General features: G+C 51.0%; 1 protein-coding gene across 4 annotated transcripts; it reads left to right on the top strand.

Annotated features, from left to right (window-relative positions):
* On the top strand, nt 8,906-21,348 carry PQLC3 (PQ loop repeat containing 3). Of its 4 annotated transcripts, none has more exons than XR_298268.3 (8): nt 8,916-9,210; nt 12,195-12,277; nt 12,353-12,422; nt 14,520-14,577; nt 17,417-17,537; nt 18,562-18,603; nt 19,689-19,751; nt 20,223-20,348. XR_298268.3 is itself a non-coding variant. In XM_003125380.6 (7 exons), the coding sequence occupies exons 1-7, from the start codon at nt 9,068-9,070 to the stop codon at nt 20,312-20,314; spliced, it is 609 nt and encodes a 202-aa protein (XP_003125428.1). In that variant the 5' UTR covers nt 8,906-9,067; the 3' UTR covers nt 20,315-21,348. The 4 variants fall into 4 exon arrangements, 1 of the variants encoding a protein (XP_003125428.1); XR_002342862.1 differs by lacking the exon at nt 19,689-19,751 and adding an exon at nt 11,546-11,650 and having other exon boundaries at nt 9,143-9,210; nt 20,223-21,348; XR_002342863.1 differs by lacking the exons at nt 8,916-9,210; nt 19,689-19,751 and adding exons at nt 9,248-9,647; nt 11,546-11,650 and having other exon boundaries at nt 20,223-21,348.

Below are 21,730 nucleotides of genomic sequence, written 5' to 3'. Positions count from 1 at the left end.
GAGCCTGCAGGGGCGGCACCAGCCAAGGCAAGAAGGGGATGCCAGGAGTTCCCGCTGTGGTGCAGTGGAAACGAATCTGACTAGTATCCATGAGGACGCAGGTTCGATCCCTGACCTCGCTCAGTGGGTTGAGGATCTGGCATTGCCGTGGGCTGTGGCGTAGGTCGCAGACACGGCTCAGATCCAGAGTTGCTGCGGCTGTGGTGAGGGCCAGCAGCTGCAGCTCCAGTTTGACCCCTAGCCTGGGAACCTCCATATGCCACAGGTGCGGCCCTGAAAACACAAAAAAAGAAAGAGAGAGAGAGAGAAAAGAAGGGGGCATCAACAAGGAGACAAAGGCACCGCAGAGCCCTCGGGCTGGGAGGCAGCAAGTCCCAGAGGGACTGGAACTGGGGCTGAGGAGCCGTAGCGAAGCCTGAAGGCTTCTCTGAGCACATCCGCCTCACCTTCCTCGTGGAAGAACCAACCTCCCTGCTTCCATGTGACAAATAAATGACCACGGCACAAGGAACACCAGCCTGGGACGCCGTCCTGGGCGGGAAAGTGAGGAAGCGGTGAACACAGGAGGGGGAAAGCCAAAGGGACCGAAGAGCCCCCTGGAATGGGCTCCCGCTGGCTGAACTTCTGACAATTTGAGCATCAAAATGACACTCATCCCTGACGGCACCTGTGACAATCCCCAGCTTTGGGAGCAAAGCCAGTGCCCACAGATCCCATCCAAAAATAATAACACCATCAAAGAATCCATCAGTTCAGGCCAATGAAATTTTTTTTCATTTTTAAGTAGAGGAAGACAGCTCTTCCCCACTGAAGAACAGAGAAGAAACGACAAACAGGAAATCATCATTTTATAACTAACTGATGTAAGCAAGAATCCATACAAGATTCTATAACCACTGGGTCGAAGATCTCTGGGAGGAGTCCCTGCTGCGGCACAGCCAGTTGAAGATCCAGTGTTGTCTCCGCAGCTGTTCGGATTGCCGCCGAGGCGCAGGTTTGATCCCCAGCCTGGCACAGTGGCTTAAGGATCCAGGGTTGCTGCAGCTGTGGTGTAGGGCAAAGCTGCAGCTCAGGGAGTTCCCCTCTGGCTCAGCTGGTTAGGGGCCTGATGTTCTCTGTGAGGATGGGGGTTCCATCCCTGCCCTTGATCAGTGGGTTAAGGATCCAGCATTGCTGTAAGCTGTGGCTTAGGTCACAGACAAGCCTTGGATACCACATTGCTATGGCTGTGGTGCAGACCTGCAGCTGCAGCTCTGATTTGACCCCTAGACTGGGAACTTCCATATGCAGCAGGTGCGGCTCTAAAAAAAAAAAAGCAAAAAAAAATTTTTTCAAAATAAAGAGTCACGGGAGTTCCCGTCTTGGTGCAGTGGAAATGAATCTGACTAGCATCCATGAGGATACGGGTTCAATCCCTGACATCGCTCAGTGGGTTAAGGATCCAGTGTTGCCGGGAGCTGTGTTGTAAGTTGCAGACACAGCTTGGATCTGATATTGCTGTGGCTGTGGTGTAGGCCAGCAACTGTAGTTCTGATTCAGCCCCTAGCCTGGGAACAATATGCCATGGGTGCAGCCCTAAAAAAAAAAAAAAAAAAAAACCAAAGAGTCAGATGATGGCAAAATCTGGGCGATTCCACCTTAATCCCATAATGGTGAAACTTACCAGTAATAGGACAGCTGACATCAGGAGTCTCCAGCCCGCCTTGATCCTTCAAGAGACGTCAATGTCATAAAAGACAAAGGGCAGCTGATGACCCCGATTAGAGGTGACCCGCTTTTAAGGTTGTGACCAGCTCTCAGGTCGAAGCAAGAGCAGCAGTGCAGGAGACTATCAGATAATGGACTCAACATCAGATAAAATGGACTAAACATTTGATAACACCATCACATCAATGTCAAATTTGCACAGGGGGAGAATTCTATCAAGGCTGTGGGGAAGAATGCCCTTGTTCTCACTAGACACGGGTTTAAGTTTTTAAGGGTAAATGTCATGCTGTCTGTAACTAACTCGCAACCACAACAGAACGTGTCTGGTGAGTTAAGTCGAGAGATGGAGAGAAAGCAAAGGTGGCTGAAAATGTTAACAATTAATTAACGTAAGCGTATGAGGGTTCATTGAACTAATTTTGCAACCTTTCTACAGGTTTGGGAATCTTCACATAGAAATGGGAGCGAGAGGCAGAGTTTCCGTTGCGGCGCAGCAGAAACAAATCCGACTAGGAACCATGAGGATGCAGCTTCGATCCCTGGCCTCCCTCGGTGGGTTCAGGATCTGGTGTTGCCATGAGCTGTGGTGTAGGTCACAGACACGGCTCAGATCTGGCGTGGCTGTGGCTGTGGTGTAGGCCGGCAGCTGCAGCTCCGATTGGACCCCTAGCCTGGGAACCTCCATATGCCGCAGGAGCAGCCCTAGAAAAGGCAAAAAGACAATCAAAAAAAAAAAAAAAAAAAAAAAGAAAGAAAAAAAGAAAGAAATCAACAACAAAATGAAAAGACAACTTAGGAGTTGTTGTCCAGGGCTGGGAGAAATTATTTGCAAGTGATACGACGGACAAAAGCTTCATTTTCAAAATATACAAACAGCCCATACAATTCAATGTCAAAAATCAAACAACCCAATCAAGCAATGGGCAGAAGACCTAAATAGACTTTTACCCAAAAATACATAGAGATTCCCCCCCAACCCCCGCCAAAGAAAGGAAGTTCCTGTCGCTGTACAGCGGAAACAAATCTGACTAGGAACCATGAGGTTTTGGGTTCGATCCCTGGCCTTGCTCAGTGGGTTAAGGATCTGGCATTGCCATGAGCTGTGGTGTAGGTCGCAGACGTGGCTTGGATCCAGGGTGGCTGTGGCTGTGGTGTAGGCGGGCAGCTGCAGCTCCGATTCGATCCCTAGCCTGGGGCACCTCCATATGCCTCTGGTACAGCCCTAAAATAAGGACAAAAAAGACACACACACACAAGTAACAAATGTTGGAGAGGGTGTAGGGAAAAGGGAACCCTCTGACACTGTTGGTGGGAAGGTAAATTGGTGTACCAGTATGGAGGTTCCTTAAAAGACTAAAAATGAAATTATCATATGATCCAGCCATGCCACTCCTGGGCATATACCCTGAAAAGACAAAAACCTTAATTCAAAAAAATACATGCACACCAATGCTCATAGAAGCACTGTTTACAATAGCCAAGACATGGAAACAACCCAAGTGTCCATTCACAGATGAAGGAATAAAGAAGATGTTATGTATGTAGGAATGTTACTTAGGCGTAAAAAATGAATGAAATAATGCCATTTGCAGTAACATGGATGGACCTAGAAATTATCATAATAAGTAAAGTAAGTCAGGCAGAGAAAGACAAATATCCTACATCACTTATATTCAGAATCTAAAAAAAGATACAAATGACCTAATTTGCAGAATAGAAACAGACTCAGAGACACGGAAAATGTCTGTGACACAGAAAATGTCAGTGACATGGAAAATGTTATGGGCACCAAAGGGGAAGGGTGAGGAGGGGGAGAAATTAAGAGAAAGGGGTTAACAGATACGCACTACTCTGTGTGAAGTACAGAAACTAGGAAGATTTACCGTCTGGCTCAGGTAATTACAGTCAATATTTTGTAATGACCTATAATGGAAAAAAAATCAAAAAAGAATGTGTGTATGTATATATACGTGTGTGTGTGTATCTTATATCTATTATACACACATGCACACACACACCACACACACACACATACCTGAATCACTTTGCTCTACACCTGAAAACGAACACAATTTTGTAAATCAACTGTAGTTAAAGAAAGTATACTTAGTTTTTGAAAGAAATCTCTTTGCGTCCTTATTTTATTTTCCCGTCCACTGGCTGGCAGCCTCCCCAGAGCAGGGCCCGTGCAAGCCCAATGACACACATCAAAGCAGGAACAGCTTGCCCAAGAGCGTGGCCTCCGAGAATGAGCTGAGTTTACTGAGACCATAGAGGATGCTGAGCTCACTGTCCAAATTCCCTTTGCAAGTGAAACCTGATGTTACGCCCCGACATCCCCAAGACTTGATCCCAAATCCAGGGCGAGCAGGTGCTGCCTGGCTCTCTTCCAGAGGTGGCTTTGTCGTTCGTCATGCCACCCCCTCCCTGCCAGTGCCCAGGGCACTCGTGGCCTCTTCTCTCCCCTCCCCGCAGCTGCTCACAGGAGAACTCACACCTCGGGAGCCACAGGTGCACGGCCAAGTGCAGCTGGCTGCTGGTGTTGAGAGGCCATGGCTGTGTGGCAGCCAGCCAGCAATGAGGTTGGAGGTGATGCCCTGGCAGTCAGGCCTGTCCCAGCCCCCGGCTCCTCCAAGCAGAAGCACCCCCCAGAGACAGAAGCCACAACCCAGGGTCCTCCTGGACGCACAGAGATGCAGCGGCAGGACCTTCTGGGCCCGGGTGCTGTGTGGGTCAGTCCCAGCTTCCGGACTGGTCTCGGGATGGGGGTGGAGGGGGCCGTGAGCTCTTCTTCCACAGAAACTCCTCCTCCTTCCTGCTCCCATCCTTCCGGTGACCCTGAACCCTGCTTAGCACCTCAAAATTAACCAGCTGACCAAAGAGGAAGAGTCTGTGGTCTGCAGGCCAACCCTCATGGACACACTCCTCCTGGCAGAGACCTTCTGGACCCCCCAAGTGTTCCAGAACATTCTGTCGTCTCCTGGGACCCTGTCTGGGAGGCTCACAGGACGCATTCTGGATTTGCCACAGGGAGTAAGCTTCCGAGCACACAAACCCATAACCTGAAGAAGGGTGGTGACGCTTCCGTCCCCGAGGGCTGTGATGGGAGGGGGAGGGGCTGCTCTCAGGGCCACTTGATTTTTATAAGATGATGCAACAGGATCTTCCCTGCAGCCAACTGCGAAGGAGCCACTCCTGCACTTAGCCCTCTGGCTGTCTTAGACCATTAGCTGCGCTTTAAATCCAAGTCAGGGAGTGGCCTTTCAAACTCACTGGGTCCATTATGCATGCAGCCAGTCTGCCCAAGGAAGCAGTATTTACGACAGAGTCCCATGAGGCGCTGGGTCAGCTTCCTTGGTGCTCCAGCCAGTTCTTCTCGACTCGTGACGCAAACCTGGAGTCCTGTTTAAGGGAAGATTCTGGTTGAGCATATGTGTGTGATATACCTGTTACATACAATGCATGTGGGCGCCTGCAGACGCTGTATGAATATCCACCACGTTTATCACACCCTGAATTGTGTTCCCACGCAACCCCAGTGTTGAAGCCCTAACCTTCAGTGTGACCAAATTTGGGGTTAAGGACTTTAAGTGAACTCATAAAGGTGGCGCCCTAACCCAATAGGACTGAGGTCCTTATAAGAAGAGAGAGAGTCACCAGGCCTGCGCACACAGAGGCATGGTCGAGTGCGGGAAAACAGCCGTCTACACGCCAACAAAAGAGGTCTTAACAGAACCCAACCCTGCTGGCACCATGACCTTGGACTTCCAGCCTCTAGAACCGTGAGCAAATAAACTCCGGCCAGTCTCTGGTGTTTTGTTAAGGCGGCCCAAGCAGACTAACACCAGACACACACACACACACACACACACACACACACACACACGCACACACGCACGCACACGCGCGCGCACACACGCAGAGTCTCCTGTGAGGGCAGAAGCAATGACACCTCGAGAGTAATAGTCCCAGTGAGACAGGTTGGGACCCGGGACCCTTTGATGCAGCGCTTGCATCTGGACCAATGTCTCTTCGAGCAACAGAATCAAAAGAATCTATAAGAGACTAAAAAGAACTGGACATTTGCACGGATGGGGCAAAGCCTGAACTAGATACAAAAAAGGTCCAAGCCCAAACGCAACTTTTGAGGTGCCAGGAGCAAAAGTGGGGCACCGCCATGACCCCTGCACACGCATTACCAAAGGGGTGCACAGACCACCTAAGCCACCCCTCCTGCCCTCACCCTCACCCCATTTAAAGAACCAGCTCCCCCCCACCTCTGGGAGTAAACCAGGGAAACTGTTGCTGTTTTTGCTCCCTTGCGCTGCAGAGCCTGGCCTGCATTTCTCATCTGGTCTCTTATTACTTTCTAGTGCATAAAGAGTCTAAGAACCCAGGTCAATAACCTCAGGACTAGATCTAGTCCCGGAACTCAGGCTCCTTAGGCAAGTGGCTGATTCCAGGTGAAGCTTGGCACGCTGGGCAAAGCTCAGTAAATAAACTTCAACGACAAGTTGCTGCAGGTGCTGGCCAATGTGACAGCCAGCGATCCAGCGAACACCCCGCAGCTTCCAAACGCCCACCTGAGATAGGAGAACACAGAAGCATCAGAGACGGAATGAGTTGCCATGTATTAAAGTCACACAGCTAATACATGGCAAAGCTGGGACCATGAAGCCAACCCAAGATCTCTGCCTTCACCAGACAGACCTCGGGAGTGTGCCTGCCCAGAGCAGAAAGGGCACCGTACCTGGGCATAGCGATGGCTCCCACTGATGGTGACAGGGTGGCATGGAGCAAGCTCCCTCACCCTTCTGGAGCACAGAAACCTCACCTTGAAATGAAAGGCACAACGCTTCGTGCCCATCACACCTTTTGTTTTAAAATGGAACATATCAAACCTACACAAAGAGCAGAGAGTGTCATAGAACAATCTCCCATATACCATCGCCAGCTTCGAAAATGACCATCTTTCAGCTAATCTCACTTCACCTGTATCCCCACTCTTCCACCCCAAACCCCAATATTTTGAAGCAAATCCCAGATATATTGTTTCATCTGTAAATATTTCAAGATCTTTAAGAAGATAAGCGCTAAAGCCACACAAACACCCAGCCACAGAGTCTTTGTTTTCCTGTGAAAAATTTCTTTCTTTCCACCTCTTCTCCTTTAGCCTTGGAGAGGGCACCCAATACCTTTTGGGTGTTCCCAGAGGAAGGGGATGACGGCCAGGTGAGGGCTGGAGGAGCAGGAAGGGGCAGGGGGCAGACAGAGAGAAAGCCTCAAAGTCCCCACTGAAGTTCAGAGCACAAAGCCAGTGAGTGCGGTATTCACAGAAAGAAGTACACACCATAAAGAGTTGTGACTTAAGTTTTCTTCGGGGGATCTTACGGAGGACTCTAGCCTGGGAGACAGATTCTCAGGCTGCTCTGAGGAACTGCTCCAAAGAGGTGAGGGAGAAGCCAGGATACATAGGAACTTTTTTTTTTTTGGCTGGGAAAAACATGTAGTCAAGCATCAAAAGAGTACCGCTAATCACTAAGAACAGATCTCTCAAATTAATGATTTTAGGGCTTTTCTAGTAAGGGAAGATGCAAGAATCTGGGATATTGGACGTTTTTCCTTAGATATGCGTCTTAACTAGCTAAAGCCCATCAGAGCCAAAGCACAGAAGGTTCCCCGGTTTTCTCCATCCTGAATTCCCCTCGGGGTGCACTGGTGGTGGGCAACTGTGGTGGCCAAGGGTGTGATCTTTATCGAACTGACACGGCAGACAGTATTTTCTTTACGGTGGATTCTGGCATTGCATTTTGTGACTTTTTTCTGTTTGGTAACCTGGACTCAACACCATTAGCATTTTGAGAGTTTGGAAGATGCACCTCATGCCTCAGTCCCAATTACTTTCTTTTGTCAATAGAAACATCTCTCTCTTTGTTCTTTTTTCTTTTTTTTCTTTTTAGGACCAAAGCTCCAGCATATGGAAATTCCCAGGCTAGGGGTCGAATCAGAGCTACAGCCGCTGGCCTGAGCCACAGTCACAGCAAAGCAAGATCTGAGCTACACCACAGCTCACAGCAACACCGGATCCTTAACCCACTGAGCAAGGGCAAGGATGAAACCCACATCCTCATGAATCCTAGTCAGGTTGGTAAACCACTGAGCCACGAAGGGAACTCCCAACAGAAATCTCTTTTTTGCCTCCTTAAGAAACATTTTCAGAGTTCCCCTGTGGGTTAAGAACCAGATAGAGTGTCCTGAGGATGCGAGTTCCATCCCTGGCCTCACTCAGTGGGTTAAGGACCCAGCATTGCCGCAAGGTCAGATCTGCCAGTTGCTGTGGCTGTGGCTGGCAGATGCAGCTCCAATTCGACCTTTAACTTGGGAATTTATAAGCTACATGTAAAGCCCTAAAAAGAAATAAAAGAAAAAAAAATCACTCTTAAGTGCTGAAATGCAAGGCTGGATAGGCGGGAAGGTGGGGGGGCTGTCTTCAGAGCTTAGGCGCAAACCCGCAGGAAAGAAGCTTCCCGGGGTTTGGGAGGAAGCGGCGCCACTCCCAGCTGGAGGAAAGGGCAGGACCAGAAAAGACTGTTTCCCGTCGCGTAAAAACGAGGACACACACCAGCTTAAGTTGGGTCGTTATGAAGTTTTTAATCTCTGAAAAGCCGAGCGCGAAGAACAAAGGAAGACTCTTTTCAGAGCGAAAAATGCTTACGCAGTGGTCCGTGCCCCCGCGACTGGGTGCCCGCTGGCCACCCCCCGGGGCCCAGTCTCTGCCCACCCAACCCGTGGGAAAGCGGGGCCGTCTGGGGCGTCGCCGGAGGCTCAGAACAGCGCTGGTCGGTGGAACACCGCAAAGTGAATCAGCAGCGGGCGTGGCACGCACAGGGCGAGGCTGACCTGCCTCCCGGGCAGGGGGCCCCTGGGCGGATCTGGAGAGGGATCGGGGCGGGGTGGGGGAATAGGGGAGGGGGGACAGACGAGGGGGAGGGAAGAGCAGTGGACCCCCGCAGGACAGACGCGGGCCGGGGGGGGCCCCAGACGGAGCGGGAGGGGCGAGCCGGGAGGGGCGGAGCGAGCCCGGGGTGGGGCGGGGCAAGGCGGGGGCGGGGCGGCCTGGGGGCGGGCCCGGGGCGGGGCGGGGCGGCCTGGGGGCGGGGGCGGGGCGGGGCGGGGCGGGGCGAAGAAGCGATGGGGGCGGAGGAGCGATCCCCGACAGGGCGGCCCGGGGCGGAGCAGGAGAAGGGGGTGCGGGGAACGCGGAAGGACCCGGCGAGCCCGGCGGCCGAGTGCTGAGCGGCTCCCCTTCGCGAGGCAGCGGGATCCGCCGAGCGCCCGAGTGCCCAGCCCCGCCGGCGCGATGGAGGCGCCGCTGCTGTGGTTCTGCAACTACAGCGCGCTGGGCGTGAGCGCTGCGCTCAAGCTGCCGCAGATCTCGTCGGTGCTGAGGGCGCAGAGCGCGAGGGGCATCAGCCTTCCGAGCCTCCTTCTGGAGCTGGCGGGGTAAGGCCAGGGGCGGCCTGGAGCCGTCGGCAGCCCGGGAGAACCGCGGCTTTAGTAAAGAAGGGGCGGGGAAAACGGGGCCGAAAGCGGCCGGCGGTGGGGAGTGGCGTTTGCCCGGGCCGCACACTTCCCCTCGAATTCGGTGCTTCCCCAAGCCTCTCGCGGTAACGAAGACGAAGCACGCCCATTTTACAGATGAGGAAACCCACGCTCCGCGAAATCATCACTCTGCCCTTTAGCGACCAAACCATCATTTGCACCTCAAGGCTCTCTCATCTGCATCCTCCCTAAGCCCGCCCCCCGCAAGCGCCCCCTTTCTCGAGCCTCGGTTTCCTCCCTTGTAAAATGAGGGGCTGGACTTTGAATTCTAAGGACCTCTGGCCTTTAACACTTGACCGGGGCGCGGGGCGGTCAGAGAACGGAGAGCTGTTTTGAAGGTAAGGAGCACTTGAACTGCACTTGGACATGAACTGGCCCCTGAAAGGTGACAGCGGAGAGTGCTTCAGGAGCAAGTTCATCCAGCAGAAATCCGGTGTGGGGAGTTCCCGTTGTGGCTCAGCTTGTTAGGAACCCGACGAATATCCATGAGGATGCGGGTTCCATCCCTGGCCTCCCTCAGTGGGTTAAGGAACCAGCGTTGCCAGTAGCTGCAGGGTAAGGTCACAGGTGCAGCTCTGATCTGGCTTCATGGTGGCTGTGGCGTGGGCTCCGCAGCTGCAGTTTCCATTCCATCCCTAGCCTGGGAACTTCCTTATGCTGCAGGTACAGCCTAGATAAATAAATAAATAAATACAGACCTGAAAGAGAAGAGTCGTTAACCTTGGTTGGAAGATATGAGTAGTGGAGCCCCTTGCCCAGTGAGGCCAGGTCCTCCCACCTCCTCCCCAGCCCTGGCCCAGGTATCATCCAGAGGCTCTGAACTCCCGTCCTCTGCGCAAATGCTAATCAGAGGGGCAGCTGGGCTGGTGGACTCCAGTTTCCTGGGCCAGATGGAAGCCAGGGGAGGGTTGGAGAAAAAGACCTTGGGGCAGAAGAGCCATGGGGTCCTGCCTGGCACAGCCCTCTCTGAGGGGCTGGTGGTGGGGTGCGTGAGCCCTCCGGGGTTTGAGCCTGGCCCTTTGCAAAGAGCAGCCTGCTGTCAGAGCCTCTCCGGTTCCCTGGGGAGAACAGACAGTTACCTGGAGGAGAGGTCGCTCGTCCTAAAGCAGGGGAGGCCTGACCCGCACCCATGGAGGGGACCCCCTGGGCATCCTCATTGAGGGAAGAGGTAGCCAGTGGGGAGAGGGGCCCTCCTGGCAGAGGGCGTGTGGGCAGAAGGCTGGAGGCTGGACTGGAAGCAGTGAGGCCAAAGAAAGAGGCTGAAGACATGATCTTAGGTAAGACGTGTGTGCAGACACAGGCGCGACGTGGGTACACTTTCATCCCCATTTCACAGGTCAGGAAACTGAGGCCCCAGAAGTTAGGTAAATATGGGGGGCTTGTGAGCCCAGCCCTCCAGCCCCAGAGCCTTTGCTCCACACTCGACAGGGGCAAGCCAGGCAGGGGGAGGGGACACACTGGCTGGGGTCACCGAGGGTGACCTCCTTGATAAGGGCATGGTCCTTACCAGGCCGGCCAGGGCGGCTTTGCTAACAACGCCTTCCTGGCGTAGGAAATGTGAGCCATTAAGTCCAGCTGGTCTGTGGAAGCGCTGACTCACCCTGGCAGAGTGTGGGGTCTGAGGGGTCCTTAGAGGCTGGGTGGTGGGATGAGATACGCTCTGAGGGGACACGGGGACATTCGGATTCTGAGGGCGCTGCCCAGTGAGGCTGGGAGCTGGGAGGCAGGAAGCTCGGGCCTTTACTTCCGAGAAGAGCGGGTTCTGGGGTCTTTACCCCACTCCCTCCAAGCTACAGCCTCTCCAGAGCTAGAATTTTCTTTTAATTTTTAGGGCCACACCTGCGGCATATGGAAGTTCCCAGGCTAGGGGTCGAATCAGAACTGCAGCTGCCCGCCTACACCACAGCCACAGCAATTTGGGTTCCAAGATGCATCTGCGACCTACGATGCAGCTCCCCGAGGCTCCAGATCCTTAATCCACTGAGTGGGGCCAGGGATTAAACCTTGGGATACTAGTTGGGTTTGTCTCCCCCACCTCTGCCAGTCTGGGCAGTCCTCTGGGAGGCCACTCGAATCATCTGGGTATGTCTTCTTGTTCTAAACATGGTCTCCCCAGTTCGCTGCTGGGCCCTGACATTCCCAGGCCCATATACACCCTGCACAGGACACCCCACCACCTCCCAGCCCCCCCGCCCATGGCTCTCAGCCCCTCAGATGTATTTCTTGGTCTCTGCAGCTTCCTGGGTGCAACTCTCTGAGGGAACTGCCCTGGACCCGGGAAGAGCCCAGCTCTAGAGACAGACAGGACTGGTTTCAGAAGCCCTGTCAACTTCTCATCCTGGTCAGTGGCTTGCCCTCTGTAAAATTCACCTGTAAGTGGCCGTCCTAAGCGACTTGGTAGACACCAATGCCCAGCCAGCGCTGGATGCTCCAAAAATCGTGGCATTGATTAAATTAATATTTCCTCCTTGTTTTTTTTGTTTTTGGTCTTTTTAGGGCCGCACTTGCAGCATGTGGAGGTTCCCAGGCTAGGGATCTAATCAGAGCTGTAGCTGCCAGTCTACACCACAGCCACAGCAATGCTGAATCTGAGGCACATCTGTGGCCCACTCCATAGCTCATGGCAATGCCGGATCCTTCACCCACTGAGCAAGGCCAGGGATCGAACCTGCAACCTCATGGCTCCTAGTCGGATTCATTAACCACTGTGCCACGACGGGAACTCCATCATCCTTCTGGGTCTTCATCCCCCTCCTTGGCCCTGGCGGGCTCCCACCACCACCTCTAGGACTTTGCGGAGGAACCCGTGCTCCTGGGTGGCGGCCCAGCCTCCCTGCTCTGTGTCAGGTTCGGTCCGAGCTCACGTGTGTCCTCCCTCTCCCCAGGTTCCTGGTCTTTCTCCGGTACCAGAGTTACTACGAGTACCCGCTGCTGACTTACCTGGAGTACCCCATCCTCTTGACACAAGGTAACCGAGCCCCTGTGCCCGGCCTCAGCCCCCCGGGGCCCCTCCTCGCTCTCACTCGGAGCCTTTCCTTTTCAGATCTCGTCCTCCTGCTGTGCATCTTCCACTTCAGCGGGCATGTGGAGCGGGCTGCGTTCTACATCGCCCTGTATCCTTTCAGTGGCGAGAGCTGGAGATGAGACTGGAGGCGTTATTTGCCAGTAGGATGTGTCATTATGCAGGCTCCTTTTGCTTAAACTCAAAAATATCCCCAATGCAGGAGTCTGTGGGAGCAAATATAACAGCCCAGAGATGCCCTAGATCAGTCCCTGCTCCAGGGCCTCCCCTCTGAGACCAGGGTGTCCTCCGGTACCCCGACCCCCCAGGACCTCCGTGCAGAGCCACACAAGCACCCCTGCTAAGGGGGACATTGCCCAGCGACATTTTTTATTTGTTCCATCTGGCCACCCTATACACACGTCCTCTCTGGAATCTCAGCTGCTGTGCCTACTGGTCAAGTTTGATAAAGTGTGTATTTGGAATGAACGGAAGCAGGTGCAGGGGTACAAAGTTGGGCAACATTCGTTTAGCGTTTGAATTAGAGAGTGAGAACCAAGATTCGGTCCACCTAGATTCAGGCTGCCTTTCTGGTGTCCACCAGTAGGTAGCTCTTCCGACTTTGAGCACAGGGCACTGTCTATTTCAATCTCTTCATCTAATGTTATTGGAGTTCCCGTTGCGGCACAGCTGAAACGAATCCGACTAGGAACCATGAGGTTGTGGGTTCGAGCCCTGGCCTCGCTCAGTGGGTTAAGGATCCGGCATTGCCATGAGCTGTGGGGTAGGTCGCAGATGCGGCTGGGATTCGGCGTTGCCGTGGCTGTGGCGTGAGCTTCGGTGTAGGTCACAGAGGATTGGATCCCCCGTTGCAGTGACTGTGGTGTAGGCCAGCAGCTGTAGCTCTGATTGGACCCCTAGCCTGGGACCCTCCATGTGCCGCAAGGTACGGCCCTAAAAAAAGCCAATAATAATAATAATGTTATTATCCCAGCAACCTGTTGGGTCCCTATGATGAGCCACACAGGGATGAGGAGGTGGATAGGGCAAGGAATGTTAAGTCCATTTTGCAGATAAGCAAACTGAGGCCGAGAGACAGAAAATGACTTGCCCAAGGCCATTGGCAAGTCCCCTCCCTGGCCTGCCCACGGCCTCCCTGTGCTGGCTTCTGCTTCTCTAGCTGGGCTCTCTTCCTGCAGCACCACTGGGCTTGATGACAAGCAGATGGCCTTCCTCCCATTGCGCAGCACTGCTCACCCCAGCGGTGTCATTTGTACACTGGAGTCAGTGGGAAAGGGGGAGAGCAGTAAACCGTTTCACGTGACACCCCTTTTGCGGAACACGTCTGCCTTATCATTTGAAGCTCAGTGCCTAATGTTGATATTAAGTTGGAGAGGCCTGCAGGGTCAAGAATTACATGAGCAGTTAGGGAGTTCCCGCTGTGGCACGGTGGGTTAAGTTCCCTTTGTGGCTCAGCGGTGAACAAAGCTGATTAGGATCTGTGAGGATGCGGGTTGGATCCCTGGCCTTGCTCAGTCGGTTAAGGATCTGGCATTGCCGTGAGCTGTGGTGTAGGTTGCAGACGTGGCTCCGATCCAGCGTTGCTGTGGCTGTGGAGTAGGCTGGCAGCTGTGGCTCCAATTGGACCCCTGGCCTGGGAACCTCCATTTGCCCCAAGTGCTGCCCTAAACTACCAAAAAAAAAAAAAAAAAAAGAGAATCTATCTGCCGCGGCTCAGGTTACTTCAGAGGTGTAGGTTGGATCCCCAGCCCAATACAGTGGGTTAAAGAAGCCGGCATTAAAAATAAAAATAAAAAGGAATCCAGCATTGTTGCAGCTGCAGCGTAGGTGGCAGCTGTAGCTTGGATTCAGTCCCTGGCCAGGGAACTTCCATGTACCATGGGTGTGGCCAGAAAAAGAAAAACATGGGCACTTAGAATCATTGGGAACGTTCCCAGTCTGTGAACACAGGGGTTCTTTGTCATTTTCTCCCATAATCTGCTTCAGTGCTTTTGCGCTCCTCGCAGGTGTTCGCTGGAACCGTTTTGGTCTTTTCCAAATGGGACACGTTCAAGCAGAGCCGTTCCCAATTCCACACTTGGTTTCTGCGTGCAACCTCGGGGGTCTTGGTTTATTTCCACGTGCTCGGGGTTGGGAGGGTGGGGGAGCTGCCGCTGAGCCACTGTGGTCTCCCTTAGCCCGGGACAAGCTTTGTGTCTGCTTGGTTCGTCCTCAGCCTGCGGAAGTGGATCATGGATCTGGCCATGGTGAGTAAGGCGCCCTTGGAAGAGCCTGCACACAGCAATCCCTTCTCTCTCCTCTGCCCGCCACCTGCGCTGCAAAGAACTTGAAAGATGAGGTGTTCTTCAACCTGCTTGTTTTTCAACTGCACCAAAGGTTAATGGGATGAAAGCACAGGGCTATTGGCAATATTCAAAGACATGAGTCTCACTTAAATATATGGCAGATTTGTTTCAAGTATTGTTGGAGTCGAATTGATTCACAAGGTTGTATCCTTTCTGCTGTACAACAAAGCGGTTCCCTTAGACCTGGACACGCCTCCTTTCTCTTTCAGAGGCTTTTCCTGCCTAGATGATGGCAGAATATTGGGTAGAGTTCTCTGCGCTCTGCAGCAGGTGCATGGCAGATTTTACTTCCTTTTTGGAGACCCTAGAGAGTGGGATTGAAGCGGTAGTGACGAGTAGAATGAAGAACTGGGCATAAACTGAAGAGTTTCAGATTATTATCGGGTAATTGTGTGCTGGCCACATGCTCATTATTTTAACTCTGCCCCCGCCCCCCTACCTAAAAACTTTTTTTTTTCTTCCTGGGCAAGGGGTAAGCTCTATGCTTTTTTTTTTTCCTTCCTTGGTTAAGGGCCAAAGATTCCTCTCTGCGAGCATAGGATTCTGGTAGTGGGTCAGGAAGCAGATCTTCTCTCCAAGGTGACTGATGTAAATTCCACCCACTGGGAAAGGAGGGAGCAGAAGGAATTGGTGGGCACTGCCTGCCGCACACAGACGCCTGACTTTCACCCCATTCTCCATCCGACACTTGTTACGGGAAAACCTAGTAACCTGCCGTGGGATGGGCTCTCAGAGGCAGCCTCCCCCCTCTGTCTGTGCAGGTCACCCCAGTTGCACACGAGCCTCTTTCCTCACGGGTCCTCCCCCTTGGACCCCATCCTCGGAGCCATCTGCTCCCCGCGGGGCGTATCTTGGGGTCTGACTCCGGGGCCCTGCCATCACCGTCTCTGTAATTCTTCCTGCCCAGGTCCCGCCTCTTCTCCGCCCACGTTTCCCACGTTCGCTTTTATCGTGGCACTTGTCAGATGGCGTTGCTGTCACGGATTTAGTCACTCAGCTAGGACTGAGCGAATGCCAGCCACGTGGCGCTCCCCTTCGTGGAGCTTTCCTTCTGGGGAGACAGAGATGGCCAAGGGCAACAGCCACTTTCACTCGCGCTAAAGCCAGCGGCGTTCTCATTCCGCGTCCTTGGAGCATCTGCTGCTACAGACCAGGACTCCTCCTGGAATCACTTTGTTCATGTGGCTTCCAGGGCACCTTGGCTCTGGTGTCTCTTCCACCTGCTGCTGCCCAGTGCCTCTGCCGGCTCCTCCTCATCCCCCTGCTTCTTTTTTGTTTCCTCAAAATATTATTTATTTTTTCAGTTACATATATTCTTTTTCATATGCGCTTCCATTACGGCGTTTCATAGGATATTGAAGAGTTCCCTGTGCTATCCGGGAGGTCCTTGTTGTCTACTTTATAAACAATAGTTTGCATCTGCTAATCCCAGCTTCCCGTCTTCCCCTCCCCCGCCCCCTCCCCTTGACAAGGCTGTTCTCTGTCTGTGAGTCCGTTTTTGTTTCATAGGTATGTTGACTTGTGTCGTATTTTAGATTCCACATATAAGTGACATCGCATGGTATTTGTCTTTCTCTTTCTGACTTTCTTAACTTAGTAGGAGAATCTCTAGGTAGGTCCATCCATGTTGCTGCAAATGGCATTATTTCATTCTTTTCTGTGGCTGAGTAATGTCCCATTGTATGTCTGTACCACGTCTTCTTGATCCACTCCTCTGTCGATGGACGTTTTGGTTGTTTCCACGGCTTGGCTGTTGTGAACAGCCCTGCTCTGAACATAGGGGTGCATGTATTTTTCCAAGTTACAGTTTTGTCTGGATAGATGCCCAGGGGTGGGATTGCTAGATCACATGGCAACTCTATTTTTAGTTTTTTGAGGAACCTCCGTACTGTTCTCCACAACGGCGTCCCTGCTTCTTTAAGGAGAGGTCCAGGCCCCAGCTCACTGCGTGCGCCCAATCCCCAGAGCTCCCGAGCAGGACTCATGAGCCTCTCTGACATCACCTGGCAGCACAGAGCTTCCAGGCTCCTGTGCGTCCCATCAGCTTTACCTTCCAAATACGCCCAGGATCTGAACACCTCGCACGCCCTCTGTTTCAGCCTCCCTGGGCCAAATCTGGATGTTTGAGCCACCAGCAAACTGGTTTCCTACCCTCCACCTGGTCTCCCTTTGGTGTCTGCTCAACCTGGCAGCCGACGAGGGTGTTTCAGCTGATGTAGAGCCTGGGCCTGGCAGGCTGGGCCCCTCCCCGGTGGAGGGTGCTGTATACTCACCTTTGTCAGGGAGCAGAGGGCCTGAGCCTCCCCAGGGGGGCTCATTAGAACAGCCAGAAATTCCAAGCTGATGCGCCTCGGCTTGCTAACTTGAGTTTCCGAGTCTGTGAGTTCAAAGCAGCGTGGTGTCCCCCAGGCTCTGAAGACACCCTAGTAATTTGTGCATCTCTCTAGTTGTTATTAGCAGCTGGGGATGGAGAAGCCTTGGTGGCCATGCGGATTCTTACTCTTAGTTTCACATTAGCTGCAGCGCCTTAGTTACTCACTGAGCAGTGGACTGGGCGGGTTATGTGCAAATCCTACACTGTCGCATCCATTCTTTATCACTAAGCTTGAGTTCTGTCCTTGCACAAGTGGGTTATTCCTTGACATGAACATTTGGCTTCAGAAGTACTTTCAGTATCTGGTGCTCTTTTGCTTTGGAAACTAAGGGACTCCTAACTTTCTCTTGCTTTATCTGCAAACAGAACTTCTGTACATTCATCAGCGCAGCCAGTAAGTTTGCGCAGCTCCAGTACCTATGGAAGACCAGGGACTCGGGAGCCGTGAGTGCCCTGACGTGGAGCCTCGCTTCGTACAGCTGCGCAGGTTAGAGCAAGAAACTTAACTGTGTCCTTTGTCGGTGGAGTGCATTAGCTTGGTGTCCAAGTGCTTCGATCCTTTGCAAGTAGCTATTCAGATAGAACCGCCTAGCACATCCATATTTATAAAGTTGACTTAATGCACACCGCTCTCCATTTTCTGCAAGATCTGTATTCCAGTTGCTTAAGAAAATAAAAGTGAAAGCATGCTTTTCTCCAAAAATCTGGCCTAATATTAACAGTCCTCTCTTGTTTGAAAAGCATCCAGTGGTTGATTACAATGAGTTCACTAACTTGTTTGAAACATATGAATGTTTATGATGTCACCGACTAAAAAGATGAGAGTCATACACTGGCTTTCGGAACTCAATATAATTTGCAGCAGGGGAGTTTTTCTGGAGCCTTGGTGTTTGGTCTCAACTTTAGAGTCTCTGTTGCTCATTTGGTCTCTTGTAGGAATTAGCTACAATGAGCATATGCTCTGTTTAAGTAGGAATATTTCAAAATTCAGAGCTACCACATTTATTCAATTTACTAGTTTTAGATAACTGAATTATATGTCATGTTTCTTCTCTATCTTAAAGGACCGCTTTCTTCACCCAGGGTTCTCTTCTGCCCAAGTCTCTCAAGAACTGTTAGCTCTTGAAAGTTAGCTCTCTACATTTTAAATTCCTGTATTTAAAATGGAACGACAGGAAGTTTGTGTCAGGCCGCATTGGAAATGAATCGGACTAGGAACCATAAGGCTGCAGGTTCCATCCCTGGCCTCGCTCAGTGGGTTGAGGATCCAGCGTTGCCGTGAGCCGTGCTGTAGGTCGCAGACGAGGCTGGGACCCCGCGTGGCTGTGGCTGCGGTGTAGGCCGGCAGCTGTAGCTCCGACTGGACCCCTAGCCTGGGAACCTCCCTATGCTGCAGGTGCGGCCCTAAAAAAGCAAAAAATAAAAATAAAAAATAAAAAATAAACAAATGGAAAGATCGCTAAATAGCGAAATGTCATTTGACATTTACTGCTGAAAATTTTCTTTTACAGTAAGAATAATAACGACGCTAATGACCACCAATGATCTTACAAGTAAGCAAAATCTTTTTCTGCCATGTCCTTCTTGAACTTCCTCTTTGCCTTGTTCATTTGTCAGTTGTCTTAGGGTTTAACAGAGCCAGCACCCATACATGCCTGGCCTTCGTCAGTCACGATGCATAGTATAAAGCATCTGCTTACAGTACCTGGGATGCACTGTGCACAAGCTAATAGATTCCTGTCTTCGTGGAGCTTCCATTGCAGCAGTGGAAATGAATAACGAAACCATCACACCATTAACGACTGAGAAATACTGTGAGGTGTATTTGGAAAGAGCAGCGCAAGATGAGCACCTACCAGGGCAGCCTGTCATGCTTGGAGGGAGCTGGGAAGAGTGGGGTCTAGGGGAGGAAGAGACTGTTACAGGGACGGGAGCAGCATGTATGGAGGTGACGAGCAAAGAGGATGCATGAGAGACCATCAGTAGGGCTGATGCAAGGGGGCCGAGTCCAATGAGAGGGAAGGAGGTGGCAGAGGCCAAGCGGTCCCGAGCCTCCGAGAACTGCCCACAAGCAGCAGGAAGGGGGGTGACCTAATCATTTGCCCCCATGTGCTTGTTCTGTTCATTTTTAAAGAGACGCTATCACGGAGGAGAAAACAAAACATACGTGGGTTAATCTAGAAAGCATTTCCTAGGTCCTTAAACTGAGTTTTCAACTTCCAAGTCAAGCACATACATTCCTGGGAAATGATTAAGTCGGATGGTGTCACCTGTTCTATGAAGACTAGAAATACGTCCCCGATGTGTAGACCTTTCGCATAAGCTTGTTATCATTTGAGAAATGTTGCTGCAGGACGGCAAGATGCGTTTGCTAATCCTCTCCTGGAGGTTTTATCTTTGGCTCAAATCCTTTGCATCAGCTCTGAGAGAAGGATTGAACGTGTTCTGACCCAAGTATAAACTTAGGTCAAGCAGGGAAGGGAGAAGGGAGGCCGGAGTCTTCCCCGCGGGACTTGAAAGAATTCTCGGCTTGGAAATAAGAGTCAAATCGTAATTAAACAGCCAGATGCACCTACATACTAACAATGACGTTTAAAAGGTTGCGCGTATTCTAGTTTTGATTTGTTTTGTATCTAAGGGTCTTCCTGAAAGTGATCTGAGAAGAACCTTTTGAAAACGGTTTACTGATCGAGCCACTAAGGTTACTTTTTTTTTTTCCTAACAAAAAGCCACACTTTCATGGTTTCCACAATATAAAATATGCTTTGATGCTTGGGCCAGTTTTTCCGAATCATCTTGACCGAGTGCATTGTTTGTTCCACCTTCGTGGGACGTGGAACGTTCTAAGACACCACCCGCCACCCTTAAGACGTAAAACATGAGTTAAAGGGGTTTAAAAAAGTTACCGTATCTGCCAGCCAGAGTCAGATTCCTCCAAAGGAAGCAATTAAGATGATAAATTATTATTCATGAAGTCAGGCCAAGTGGCCAAAGGTAGTCATGACAGGAAGATCCCTTTTCCAGAAGTATTTGGAACCACAGTTGTTCAAAAAGTTCATGATCCATAGGGGGCTGGGTGTGACGCTTTACTTAAGCTTCTGCTTAAAGAAGGTGGTGATTTTATGTGAAGAGTATTTTTTAATACCTGCTTTTTCTTTCTGACTGATTTCAGTTCTTACGCGTTTTGTGGTCACGCTGGCTTTAAATATATGGGTAACAGCTACAATCCTTCGCTACCGGAAGACTGCTGTCAAGGCTGAGTGATGGACACGGAATAGTCCTACAGAGTGGATTTTGAGTAACTGAACCAAAGGCAAAAAGCTCATTGCTAAACCAGGTCTTTTATAAATTCAGCCAGCCGTGCCAAAGGTATTTTAGACTTGAAAGAGCCCACTTACACCCTTGTCTAAACATGCCAATTTTTAACCCCCCCCCCCCCACCACCTCAGTAGGTTAAAGTAGGCTCAGAGTATCTGCAGTTTTGAGAAGGCTGGTGGTAGCTGGTCTTGCAGGAGCCCCATTTCGAGGCGACAGCTTTGACCCTTATCACTCAAGTCACAGTTCTCTCCAAAAAACTACATACATCTACTTTGCAGCATTCGGAATCTTGTAGGAAATAAACCCCCTCCACAACCCAAATGAGCATGAATAGGAGTTTGCTCAGTGTGGGACTGTGATAAGTGACCAGGGTTTGCTTCCCGGGACTAATGTTTAACTGCCCTATAGATGTAACAGGACGGCCTTGTTGGATGTTACTGCATGATAGCTCCTTAAGCTATAGCAAGGACGTCAAGACCAGCAAAAATGTAACTGGCTTGAGTTCATGTACCAAAGCACGTCTTCAACTTCACACTGTGCCTTTAAATGATGCCTAACAAAAGGTGCCTGCAGTCTCTGCTTGTGATGAGGTGACCCCACTATACTGACGCCAGCACCAGGTTTATGCTGCCGTTTTTAAAAGGACCACACCTACACAGTTACTGTTATTAGAATTTGGCACAAAATACAGCTGGCCTCCACCAGGCTTTGCCTATTGAAAATATATGCAGTAAAGGGTATTGCTGAGTTCTGACAAGTTCGTATGGATTTTATTCTCATTATAGTATCACAGTCTAAACATGATAAAATTATTGTAAGATTTCTTACATTTTTCCTGTAAAAAAGCTTATAAACCCTAACACTGAAAACTCTGGTTCCCCTAATAATTGAATGGCATTATTTTATTATATGCAGTAAGTGGTTTATTAGAAAATATTTTAGTTTCTTGTGTACAATAAACTATCATATTTTGAACTCTGCTTAGTCTTAAAACTCAGTTGTTTTAATGTGATCAGTTTTTAAAGTTATATAAAGTGCAGTTTTAAAAATATGGTTTAAAAATACATAGCTAATCCTTTTAGAACTGCTGCTTGGGACCAGAGGGAAGAGAAACCTGGCATCTAAAAATAATCATTCATTTTCAGAGTTCCCGTCGTGGCTCAGTGGTTAACGAATCCGACTAGGAACGGTGAGGTTGTGTTCGATCCCTGGCCTCGCTCAGTGGGTAAGGATCCAGCATTGCCGTGAGCTGTGGTGTAGGTCGCAGATGCAGCTTGGATCCCGAGTTGCTGTGGCTGTGGTGTAGGCCAGCGGCTACAGCTCCGATTAGACCCCTAGCCTGGGAACCTCCGTATGCCGCGG

Source organism: Sus scrofa, chromosome 3 (genome assembly GCF_000003025.6).
Source record: "Sus scrofa isolate TJ Tabasco breed Duroc chromosome 3, Sscrofa11.1, whole genome shotgun sequence".
Lineage (NCBI taxonomy): Eukaryota > Metazoa > Chordata > Mammalia > Artiodactyla > Suidae > Sus > Sus scrofa.
This window is presented reverse-complemented; position numbering and strand designations above follow the sequence as displayed.

Excerpts from the sequence above, each read along its gene's own strand:
- PQLC3 (XM_003125380.6), top strand. The coding sequence starts at position 9,068 with ATGGAGGCGCCGCTGCTGTGGTTCTGCAACTACAGCGCGCTGGGCGTG. Across the intron at positions 12,278-12,352 it reads CCCCATCCTCTTGACACAAG|ATCTCGTCCTCCTGCTGTGC; the intron begins GTAACCGAGCCC and ends TTTCCTTTTCAG. Across the intron at positions 17,538-18,561 it reads CGCTTCGTACAGCTGCGCAG|TAAGAATAATAACGACGCTA; the intron begins GTTAGAGCAAGA and ends TTTCTTTTACAG.